The 13,099-nt window shown below is 37.3% G+C and overlaps 1 protein-coding gene across 3 annotated transcripts in view; it reads left to right on the top strand.

The window, feature by feature from the left end:
• wu:fj29h11 (uncharacterized) overlaps positions 1–13,099 on the top strand; it is a 57,825-nt gene that overhangs the window by 14,889 nt on the left and 29,837 nt on the right. For all 3 annotated transcript variants that reach the window (XM_022667890.2, XM_007257235.4, XM_049464617.1), the window contains 11 exons: positions 755–883; positions 2,021–2,196; positions 3,494–3,663; positions 4,816–5,040; positions 6,469–6,575; positions 7,132–7,332; positions 8,443–8,578; positions 8,727–8,970; positions 10,669–10,816; positions 11,068–11,245; positions 12,334–12,511. In XM_022667890.2, the coding sequence (XP_022523611.2) occupies positions 755–883; positions 2,021–2,196; positions 3,494–3,663; positions 4,816–5,040; positions 6,469–6,575; positions 7,132–7,332; positions 8,443–8,578; positions 8,727–8,970; positions 10,669–10,816; positions 11,068–11,245; positions 12,334–12,511 (1,892 nt within the window). The remainder of the gene's footprint in view (positions 1–754; positions 884–2,020; positions 2,197–3,493; positions 3,664–4,815; positions 5,041–6,468; positions 6,576–7,131; positions 7,333–8,442; positions 8,579–8,726; positions 8,971–10,668; positions 10,817–11,067; positions 11,246–12,333; positions 12,512–13,099) is intronic.

Genomic DNA, 13,099 nt, shown 5'->3' with positions numbered 1-13,099 from the left:
ACTTTCCTTAAGTAATAGTAAAGAAAATGTAAAAAAAAAAACAAAAAAAAAAACACATACTATACACTATACATCAAAATCATGATACTGTGATTCTGCAATACTCAACATATTGCAATGCAATACTATACTTCACGGCCTCTGTGTTACTAAAACAACACTTTTTTTTTTATTAGCTCCACAGCACCAGGGTTTCACTGGAAGTTTAGAGCACCTATGTTTTGATACAAAATATTATGTTTAAATGCCATGTATCAATAATTTGTCGCAAATAAAAACACTATCACAATATCGATATTTTGTCCTGCCCCTAAGAAATACGACGGAATTCAAGATAAACTGTTATTATACTGATATCATTTTTTTAAATTGCAATATTACTGTCACAATATGTTGTGTATGATCTGATATGGCATACCTTTATATTCTAGTTAATGTCTCTGTTGTGTTAGAGGTTTGAAGGTGTTGCTGGAGGGTTCCCATCACAAGTCTTATCACAATATTTTGTTCAGACTTTGATACTGTATTAGTGACCTTTTCATGCTCTCCTCCGTCCTCATATGATTAATGTTTTTTTTAAGGTCTCTACATGGTAACCACTGTCACCATCATGAAACTCTCCACAATATTTCAGTTATATATATATATATATATATATATATATATATATATATATATATATATATATATATATATATATATATATATATGTATATATATATATATATATATTGTGGTTTCTCTCTGTGTGCAGGTTCTCCAGGATGCTGCAGGTGGCACTGTGGCAATCAGCAATCAGGACCTCAGATCCTGTGGCTTCAGACCCAGCCAGCAGGATGTGTATGAGTTTATTAAACAGTGTGGAGAGCCAGATCCTGCCCGAGTGAGTACTAGACATGTATTTAGCATGTTTACCTGTAGAAAATCATAACTTACTTTCTTTATATATAGTGCTTAACTGTTATGACCTTTTATCAAGCAATAAAAGAACAAGCTTTTAATAGATTTGTAGGCAAATGTAAATTGTGTAAAAATTTAGCAGGATGCCATTTCATTTAAAAAACAAAAATGAGAACAAAACAAAAGAGAAAGTGACATATACTAATACCCCAGACTGTGTCCAGAACATGGCCACCATTAATGTAAGCTACTGTAATTTCCCCAAAAAGTCATAGATATAAAAAACCTCATATTTCCAAATATGTACTGACCAATTATGAAGCCATCTTGCCTTTTTTTTTTTTTTAAATGTAAGCGTAACATATACACTTTGATTGGAAAATCATCTACAAAGCTTTCATACACATGAAATTGTAAACTTTCTGTATATGTTTGCAGCATATTCATCCAGTTACTGCTTTGTATTCACCAAATTAGAAACTGGGTGTAAACAGCAGATTAAAAATAAAAAAATAATGATCTGACAGTTTTCCTTTCCAAACTGTTGTTAATACGTATTGGAAATATGTTTTCCTTTGGAAAAGAGTCCTGACATATTATTCCAAGTACCACACAATCTTTGTGTGCCATTGTACTACCCCTAATATGGTACAGTTAGGAAAAGCTGTCCATGTGTTTTTACATATGATCATTATGTGAGTTTAGTTGGGGAGAAGAAAGCTTAGATGTGGTTTGACAAGTCAGTTTACAACCCTGTTATTTATTCACTGTTTACGTCACCATAATAGCCTTCAGGAGCCGCTTAGCACAGCACAGCCTAGTCTAATGAAATCTAACATAGCATTGTTTTACTTACATGAGTTTTGCTTTTGCAGGAGGTCACAACAGTGTTTGAGGTGCATAGTTTGTTACTTCCATGTGCTGAACTCTCATTATTCAACTATGCCCAGAGAAATAGAGTTTTCCTTTTTAATGCACCTTAGTATGTCATGTACTGGCTATAAAACTAAAAAAAATGTTAATTTACTTTTAGGTAAAAATGTTGGTAACTTTTCATGCACGTAGTATATTATCAATTTTTTAAATTAAAACGTCTTTTGCTGATGCTGTGTTTGAGCAGATCCCGTTTATCGAGGCCGCGCTGAGGAGTCAGTACAGGATCAGAGACAGCAGAGATCTGGGCTGGGGGCAGCTGCGCATCCTGCTGGATTTCGCCAAACGCCAGAGTGAGATGAGTGGTGGGGCCATCAGCAGCTGCATCCGCTACGAGTGCCCTCTGCTTCCAAAAGACCCAGGGTGAGGCACTGCCTGCCCGCCCACACAAATACACACACACACACTTTCACCATGATGGTGCCTCAGTCAACACTCAATGGCAGATTGAAAGCCAGACGCTTTCATATATTCCCCATATATGTTGCTGCATTGTTATTGTTATGGCAGAACAGACCTTCCTGTGCAGAATACCCCCTCAGTGTTTTAGACTGTTTGCTATTTTATTTAATTATACTGATGCAGTTACATAGTTGTATTTGTAATTATGTAGCTACGGTTGTTTTTTGGTTGCTGTTGGGTTGGTATGTGTTTGATGTCATTCTTGGTGGTTGCTTTGGTGTTGTTTAGTGGTTACTATGGTTTGGTTACATAGGGGGTTTCCTTGGCCTTTCAAAGTGGTCACTATGTTTGTTGCAAAGTGGTTTGATATGGTGCAGCTTCAATCACTATGGTGTTGCTAGGTGGTTACAACAGTGTTGCAAGTAGTTACTTTAAGGTTCCTAGGTGGTGGTTACACTGTCTAGTTGCTGACCAGTTGCTTAGTGGTTTCCATGGTATCATATATATAAGTATTAATTATTCTCATACAGTGTATAAATTTAACAGCCTACATAAGTCATTTAATTCTCATACTTTCACCAAGAGAGGCTCCATCTTTCTGAAAAAACAGTGAGACAGTTTGTAGCGCTTTATAAAGAACAAAAACAACAGAAGTACTTGTGCTTTAACTACAAATCTAATTTTTTTGTTCAGACCTTTCGATTACATAATGAACTGTTGCAAATAGATTTTTTTTATTTTGAACCTTTCTTTATTAAGGCAAATCATTAGGAACAATTTCTTATTTACAGTGGCAGCCTAGAAGGTTGTTGGTTTTGGTTAGGTATGGTTTTATTTAGTGTCTGCAAGGGAATTCCTAGGGGGTTGCTAGGCGATTGATATAGTGTCACTTGTGTTTTTTGTATAGTGTCTCCAAGAATTTCTAAAAACTTCATGATGCACATAAATCGTACATTTAACCAAAGCTGTATCCACGCCCAAATTACACAACCAGACCAACATTGTGAAGTTGGAACAGTGTTCAGATCCAAAACTATGCGAGGAGTTACGTGACATTGCTTTGCCATAATTACTATCAAATTATGCAATATTTTTTTTATTGTAAGCCATAATAACCGCTTCTAAAGGTTAAGAAAGGTCATTAGCTTGAACCCGAGCCAAAACAGGACAAAGCTGGGTGATTGTATTAGTTTTTGGTATGCTGTGTTCTCTGGCATGGTGTCTGATCTGTGTGCGTGTGTCCTCTTTCTCACCTCAGGGACGGGCTCGGGGAGACTGTGGGCTTGCTGGGGGAGGTGAGCCGTGAACAGGCAGTGGCGAGCCTGCTTTCAGCTCCACTGCTGCAGGACCTGAGAGAGTGGAGCCAATGGGAGCTGGTCTTCCAGCCCAACCATGGTCCTCTCAAAGACTTCATCGATAAATACTGCGGTATGACAGTTCAGCTATAGTGCTACTAAACTGAGCCAGACTGATAACACTGGCATTGATGCGTACATGTTAATCGTTTATTGATGATGCTGTTGATAAAAACACTATTGATAGAAAAAGTTATTAGGTTAATCACAACAATATTTTGTGGTAATTCATGATAGATCAACAATTAAAAGGCTTGTACTTCGTAATATTTTTGAGAGGGATAAACAACAAATAAATGTGTAGTTTGGCACACATTATATGCTTTTTTAATTTTATTACATATCAGTGTAGTTTGTAAGATTTCTTTAATTAGAATTTCATAATCTACAGAGTAAAGGTTTCAGGGCAAGCTTTAGCATTAAACACAGTGAGGATTGGGCACTTAATGGAGGAATTTAAATACAGCTACCACAGTTTTGGAGCTTGGACAGCAGAACTTCTACTTTTAAACACAACTTATAACAGATAATATTACTAATACCAAGATACTGTAAAAACACTGAATTTTGATACACATTTAGAACCACAGTTGGTCAAATTATTTACATGTAATTTAAAAAATGTATACAAGTTTCCAGATTAAAGTGAAAACATGTTAACTTTAACAGCACATATAAACAGCTCTGGAAACAAATTAAGAGACCACTTAAGGTTCTGAATGAGTTTCTCTGATTTTGCTTTTTATAGGTATGTGTTTGAGTAAAATGAACATTGTTTTTTATTCTATAAACTACAGACATTTCTTTCAAATTTCAAATAAAATATTGTAATTCAGAGCATTTATTTGCAGAAATGGCTAAAATACCAAAAAATTGCAGAACTTTCAGACCTCAAATAATACAAAGAAAACAAGTTCATATTCATATTTAAGTTTTAAGAGTTCAGAAATCAATATTTGGTAGAATAACCCTGGTTTTTAATCACAGTTTTCATGCGTCTTGGCATGTTCTCCTCCACCAGTCTTACATACTGCTTTTGAATAACTTTATGCCACTCCTGGTGCAAAAATTCAAGCATCTTACTCTCGATTATATTCCAATTGGTTAAAATCAAAGAAAATCATATTTTTTAAGTGTCTCCTACTTTTTTCCAAGAGCTGTAAATATTTATCTTTAATGTCAACACTGCATTCTGATAGCTGACTATGGCCTTTGTCTGATACAGGCAAGACTGATCTACTGGCTTTAGAAGTGTCTCCTGGAGTTCTGTTGAGGATCACCACAGCCACAGGTGATAAACTGTTCTCTGAAGCAGCTCAGGCCCTGGACCCTGTTGGAACAGCAGGCCACCTGGTCTCCATCGTGGTGGCTGATGGAATTTCAAACACCCCCACGGCTCTGCTGGCCAATCACATGGAGAGTTCACTGGCAACAGCAGTGGCACAAGAAGGTAGGAGCTAGTGTCGCCACACTTTCTCACAGGGCTTGCCTCCAGCACACTCATAAGCAACTGGTGCTAAATGGGATGGTCACGTGGCTCTGTGCTCACTAGGCATCTCAAGTGATTCTGTTTAGTTTTGATCATAAGATGGACACCTAAAGTGTATGCAGAACATGAATATATATAAAAAAAATCCATACTGTCATTATATTACTAAAATCTAAGTATTTTCAGCTTTAGACTTTCTTTACATATTAAGTAAGGACAATCATGGGGTTTTAAAAATGTGGAACAGAAGGTTAAATTGCAAAATCTAAGTGACTTGATTAATTGTTGATTTATTGATACAAGAAAAAAGTATGTAAATGTCATGTTTTCTGTATAAATCTGCCCACTTCTTGGCAGAGTAGCCACAGTCCTAAATTGTCTCATTTACCTTATTGTAGAATTTTGGTGAATTTCTAAATTCTTTGAAATCACTTTGTTATGCATATCCTCTTTATATTTTAACTTGCAAAGTTAAGGTTATTAACACAAGGGTTTTAATACTTCCACTAACATTATGATATTTTCTCAATGAAGACGTGAAGGATCATCATTTTTTGTGGCGTTATTTTAGGCACATGTTTCATTACACTCGACTTGAATGAAGATCAGATCACATTTTCTGACAAACTTCTGCAGAACACCGTGACATTACAAAGGGTTTACATACTTGTTCCTTCCGCTGAATATTTAATCTTTGAAGAAATTACATACTTGAAGTATAGTTTACAGAAAGAGATTCTAGGCTAATGCTGTTAACAACTTTTTTGTTTCTCATTGTTTCTCATTGTTACATCCAGAGTTTTGAGGTTATAAAAAGGTTACTGTTGAGATGATCTTTTTCTGCCCTGCTGAGAAATCAAGGTTAATTGGAAGTCTTTCTGCAATTATACAATAAAACACTGTTGGTTCTGAGTAAATTTTTATTGTGTCCATTGGTCAATTTTACACACAATATAGGCAGATTAATGAACCCCCAATTGGAGACAAGAAGCAGAAGTTGGACATACAAATCCACCACCAGCTACAGAGATGTGTGTCTTAACTATACTGTTTTGTCAGAAGTATTAAACAATTTAAGCTATTTAGCCATGTGGAGATCATTTAATAGATCTAAAGTAAGTCGTATCACATTCCATTGACAAACATAGAGGGATGGAGTATGAATTTACAAATCTCCAGTGTTTGTCAGCTGTGTTAGCCTGGCATCTCATGTTCTGAATTAATAAAGATATCAAACATTTGACTGACTGCAGCTTAGGAATGTGAAATTTAGACTTTTATTTATTTATTTATTTTTTAGCAAGTTTTAATGTGAAATGATCTATAAAATCAGCTAACAAACTTTAGGAGGGATTTGTATTTTATTTGAATGTGTTTTTTCTTCCTTAGATTTATCCTATGATGAAGATGCTTGTTCATTCAGCACTGTGACCAAATTCGTGCTGGAGTGCATGACTCAGATGCCTACAAGAATTTGCAAGGAGCTTCTGCAGCAGGTGTGTTTCAGAAATCACAGAATATAATCAATACACTGTCATTTTGTAACTTTTTCCAGATTTAAGAAGGTTAGCGTCACAGTGACTAACAGGAATTGTCACTGCAACTCTAATTATTGGGGAAACGAGCGGAGCCTCTAGGGGAAAAATGCAGTCCGTGATACACACTTAGTTATATCATTATGGAGAAGGGTGAAAAAAACACAGCAGGTGGGTGGGCAAGACTTCAGGGAGAAAATAAAAAGAACAGTATCTAGGTTGTTGGCATGACAACCCTTGCCAAGTGTCAGTTAGCCGGTTGCGTTCCTGGCAGGGTCAGAAGATCAGTCTCCTGTCAGACCATTAGTCTGCTGCCTGGGGAACTGCTCTTCCACACTCATTATACTCCCATAGCTGCACTTAGAGTCAGATTAGAGTCTGAACATTGCTGTATTTCTTACTGGAGTATGATGATTAACTGTCTAACACACCATTACCTCACCATATATTTAACTGCCTAAAATAAAGCCTAAAATCATATCATCTTATATTTGTAAAATTTAACTGTATCATGTAGGTTTTCCTGGAGCCCCTCTCTAAAGTACTTGGACAAGCCAAGTCTAAATCCGTCCTACTGGATGCAGCCAAGTGTGAGGCAAGGTACCTCAACAAGCTCCATCAGATGGGTATTTTACTGGGAATCACTGAGTGGGTGCGGCATTTCCACTCCAAACTCATCTTACCAGCACCTCCTGAAGTTCCCTCACACACAGCCAAGGTATGGAGGAACTCATTAAAATATTGTTTTTTTTTTCCAATTAAACTGTTAAGTTACCAGGACACAACATTGTGTTCTGTGGTCTGTTTATGTGTTCAGTATTTTTTTTTTTTTTTTTTACACAATAAAACATACAGAATTACTGGAAACTCCAAAATTAAGACTTACACTTACATATTATTTACCATAAAATGGTACTTTCTGTTTTGCTTGTTTTTCTTTAATTATTAGATACCAAGACTTTAAATCTTTTCTTTTAATGTCAGTTTAAATAAATAAAATAAATAAAAACTATATATATATATATATATATATATATATATATATATATATATATATATTAGTAAAGATTTGCATTTATTTAATATTTTAGATTAAACTATTATTTATTTTATATGAAACTAGTCATTTTTCTCATTTAAATTGTTTTGAATTTTTTTTTATCATTATTTTAGGTTTTATTCTAAAATCATTTCTAAGATTGATATCCATTGTTTAAAAAAAAATAGGGATGCACAATGATAACGGAATTTTATTGATATCGCCTTTTTTTAATGATCTGCATTACCAGAAATGTCAAACCGATACTATTTTTAAAATATTGCTTATTTTATGCAAGAAAAAAGACTGAGCAATGCTGGCCACACAACTACAGTTGGGCGACACTGGCCACGCTACTTTAAAATTGGTTGATTTAGGCAAGATTTATTTATTTTGTTTTTAATTATTTTATTTTCAAACGTTTTAAAGTTATAGCGGGGTGTCTGGTCTCTCTATAAGATATAAATATATAAATGTATATCGAAATTGGCAGGTATGTACATGTATAATATCAGATATCTGTATCAGTGCTATATCAGTGCTTCCCTAATCATGGTGTTTACTGTCCTACAAATGTGTATAAGGTTTGGTCAAAACCTGAACTTCTAAGGTAAGGAAATAAAGTATATATGGTTGCCTATATGTTAGCTTTCAAGGTACATGGAAGAATCGTGGGACACAATAATAGTTCCTGCCCAATGTGAGTGCAGTCGCTGTATAGTTTGTAAAAAGAAGCTCTGGTTATGTCTTGCAGAATTTGAGGATCTAAATTGTTGTGTTTCTCTGCAGAACATGGTGGCTGACACTCTGAGTGAAGGCTCGTCTATGTTGAGTCTGGCTGACAGTGAGGATTTGTTGGAGGAGTCTGTGCTCAGTGCTCGCTCCAGCTCCAGCTGCTCCACTCCCGCTAAAGCTGCTCAGCAGAGTGAGTTCTTACCCCCACTGCTCCTCTCCTCTTTTACCATACAGGGTTCTTAAAACTGACCAAAGAATTTATACTGTACATATACTGTGAATAAGAACAGCATCGGGGGCAGATGTTTACACTGAACATACACTCTCTGTACATTAAGGTGTTAATGATGTTGCCAAGAATGATGCTAATGATGCCAGTGATGCCAGTGAGGAGGAAGTTGATCAAGATGAAGATCTTTTTGAGCTGGCGTCTGAGCAGAACGATGAAGACCACCTCAGCGCTGAGAGTAAAGAGGAGGATGATAAGGATGAAGCAGTAGAGGAATCTTCTGAAGAACAGTCTGAAGAATCTGAAGCTACTGAGCGCATCAGTCAGCAGAGGGCTGTCGTCGAAGACATCAGGTTAACCCACCTCTCACTGTTTTTGTGTTTTAACTCCTTTAGATCCAGTAGAAAGTTAATTAATATATAAAAATTCTTAATTGCTTCTGGCCCTGTTTTTGCTCTGCTTATATTGCATCATTATGTGCATGCAGTTACATAACTGCAAAATTAATTACAGTGTTTTTTATGTTCTGTGTTGAGAGATTACAATAGTTACAGCACTATTTCTTTTCATTTAAATTATTCCTTAAAAAAGGTGAAAAATGGTATGCTTTTTTCTGCAAAACCAGGCTGTATGCACAGCAATAGCCTTTTTTGTCCCATTCAAAATTCACATAACACATATCTGGGAACTTAAAATCAAATAATTTAAGAATTATATTGGCCAGTAAAAACAACAATAACAGCATTGCATAAATGTTTGTTTTTGTTCATTGTGACTCTTACTTTAAACTAGTATTTGGTGCATTTAGCAGAGCAGAATGTTTAGGTGATACTGGATATGATTATTATCAGAACAATCTCTGAATTTTGCCTGCTAGCTATGTATCAACACTATTGCAACCCCTTTGCAGCACTGTAGCAACCCCCCTGTAACCACTGCACACAATTGCAAACACTGCATGCCGTAGCACCCATGTAGCAACACCACTGCAACCAGTAAACACCATTTCAACAACTAACTCCATAGGAACCACCTCACTACTGTAACCACTGTAGACCAGTCAAACCAGCGCACACTATAGCAACCATATAACAACACCCCTGCAACCACTGAACATCACTGCACCCATTGAACACAATTGCAACCACTGCACATTATAGCGACCATGCGGCAACACCACTGCACATCATAGCAACCATGTAGCAACACCACTGCACACAATTTCAACCACTGAACACCATAGCAACCATGTAGCAATACTGCTGCATTCACTGAACACCATAGCAACCATTTAGCAATACAGCTGCAACCACTGAACACCATTGCAACCACTTTGCAACACTGTAGCAACACCCCTGCAACCACTGCACACAATTGCAACCACTGAACACCACAGCAACCATATAGCAACACCACTGCACCCCATAGCAACCATGTAGCACACCATAGTAACCATGTAGCAACCACTGCACACAATTGCAATCGCTTAGCACTATTGCAACCACTTTGCACACTGTAGCAACACCCCTGCAACCATTGCACACAATTGCAACCACTGCATACTATAGCAGCCGTGTAGCAATACCGCTGCAACCACTGAACACCATTGCAACCACTTTGCAACACTGTAGCAACACCCCTGCAACCACTGCACACAATTGCAACCACTGAACGCCACAGCAACCATATAGCAACACCACTGCACACCATAGCAACCATGTAGCACACCATAGTAACCATGTAGCAACCACTGCACACAATTGCAATCGCTTAGCACTATTGCAACCACTTTGCACACTGTAGCAACACCCCTGCAACCATTGCACACAATTGCAACCACTGCATACTATAGCAGCCGTGTAGCAACGCCACTGCAACCACTGAACACCATTGCAACCACTTTGCAACACTTTGCAACACCCCTGCAACCACTGCACACAATTGCAACCACTGAACACCACAGCAACCATGTAGCAACACCACTGCACCCCATAGCAACCATGTAGCAACACTGCTGTGTATTTTCATCTGGTTTTCTCTGACCTCTGCAGGAAGAGTGAGTTTGGTATTGGGGTGGAGCTGAATGAAGAGGGCCAGAACCTGATGAAGAAGCACCAGGCGAGGACGGGTCGCAGTCTGGAACGCCTCTCCACCGAGCTCTACAGCAAGGACACGCACTTTGTGCTGGAGCTCATTCAGGTCACTGCCCTAGACTGCTAAAACTGTCACAGTTCCTAACATAGTTCATAGTCTATAATGGGTTTAATGCCTGATGAGACTCATATCCTGCCTGCCTCTTTCTACAATGTGATATTTTCACCCAGTGCAAATCCTTTATATAACTTTCTTGTGTTTTTCTTGTCATAGCTGTTATGCTGTATATTCTTGGTATACTTGGTGTCATTGATTGTAAACTATCAATGTAATAAATATTTCTTGTTTGTGGGCAGAATGCTGATGATAACAGCTACCCACAGGACGGAACGGAGCAGCCTGCTCTGGCTTTTGTGGTTCAGAAAGACTGCATCACCATCCTGAACAATGAGTGCGGCTTTGAGGAGAAGAATGTGCGTGCCATCTGTGATGTAGGCAAAAGCACCAAAGGAAAGCACATCTGTGGCTATATAGGTGAGCGACATACTTGTATTTGCCTGCACATGGTATTACACTGCACTTTTTTATGCCTGAAATTCACTATCACTCCACTTCATACCACATGTAGTGCTTACTTTTTGGAGCACTTGCTATTATTTATTGTTGTTTGTTGTCTGGTATGCTGTCTCATAGATGCAATCCCCTTACCGTATGTGCAATAACCCCCTTTCCTTGTTGCTCCACAATTACGCCAGCTTGTCTGTAGGTGCACACTGCTAGCTAGTGTAACATGCTTTTGTAACTGCTTACGTCCGAAGGTTAACAGGCCAGGATTTTGTCAGTTGTCTGTCAGATTATACCACTTACGTATGTCATTATACCACTTATAAATCTTGAGGAATTTTATTCAAGCATTACATTTTATGTTTGATGAGGAACATTACTGAAAAGCGTAATTGTAATAGAAAATATTTAATATATATATTTAAGTCAATCTGCTAATGTCAAAATATAATGAATAAAATCATAAAATTGTCTCTTTTCTGAACTTTTTCATTTAATTTTTTTTTAAATCAATATTTTCCTGAACACAAATCAAACAGTTTGTGTCCTCCAATCCTTTAGTTTCATTATGTTTGTCTAGTTTTTTTATTTTTATTTTCAAACATGCAGAGTTTGGGTTGATTCTTGTTACTGATCTGGAATTATTAAGTGGAGTAGAGAGTGAACAGGCAGCTTCTCCAATTGTCCTGTAGGAGATTTTAATTGTCCTCAAATTTTCAGAATGTAAATATGTTATTTTACTGCAGAAAAAAGGGTTTTGTATTTGGGTTTTGCATTTTAAGGGGTTAAAACAACATTTTGAGAATTTGTATATGAATTGGAAGGACACACTATCCACATGCATTTCTAGACAAGCTGACAAGAAATGCGGTTATGCAGTTTTTAGCAGTTGTGATTAACGTTCTGTATATTTTACCAGTTACATACTGCAGTTACTGCATGCCAAGACCAGAGTGACAACAATAGAATTGCTGTTCGCCTCATTACAAGTCACAAGTCACATCTTTCTGTCCACATCTGTTGAGTGCTGCTGTTTTCTGTTTGTTTTCTCAATGCAGGGCAGAAAGGTATTGGCTTCAAATCGGTTTTCAAAGTCACAGATTGTCCCCAGATCCACTCCAATGGCTTCCACATCTTGTTCGACAAGGCCAGCAGCCCCATGGGATACATACTGCCTCACTGGGTAGAGGAGGACAGACACGTGCACTGCAACGCTAAGGAGATAGCTGAGAAGAGGTGAAGGAAAAGAAATGTGCACTTTGCCCTTGCCTGTACAAACACTGAGGTGCCAGATGCGCAGATGCGCACAGCACAAAATGTACCTCAATGCGACCAAAATGTGTTCTCGTAATGTGTCTGAAATTAACGCTTGGTTTACTGTGAGGTGAGAAATGTAGGACACCTCACAAATACCTAATGTGCAAAGTTTGCAAGAAAACATCTACACAAAGAACAAGACTTCTGGAACAAAAACTGTTCTTGGGTTTGCTCCCATAAAAATCTTATTTGTGTCATCTCATCTCGTTGACGTCTATTAACTGTGACAGGAGATAACTGTAGGTCCTGTGGTGACATTTTAGGATTTAGGATTTTCTGCTCTGATCTTGGGCAGAAGTGGCTTGGATAGTGTGAGTGAGAGCTTTTTAGATCTGGTCATAATGATCCACTCTTTAACAAACCAAAAAGCAAAACAAACTAAATATCTGAGGTTTAAATATAACAGGCTCCTCCAGAACTTTCAATGGCGTAGTCATTTTAAAATAGCTTTTTTTATTAGTTACATTTTACAAATCATTTTAATACATTTATATTGCCATATGGATA

The sequence above is a fragment of the Astyanax mexicanus genome, chromosome 15, assembly GCF_023375975.1.
Source record: "Astyanax mexicanus isolate ESR-SI-001 chromosome 15, AstMex3_surface, whole genome shotgun sequence".
Taxonomy (NCBI): domain Eukaryota; kingdom Metazoa; phylum Chordata; class Actinopteri; order Characiformes; family Acestrorhamphidae; genus Astyanax; species Astyanax mexicanus.
The sequence above is the reverse complement of the archived record's forward strand: the minus strand, read 5'-3'. Positions and strand labels throughout refer to the sequence as shown.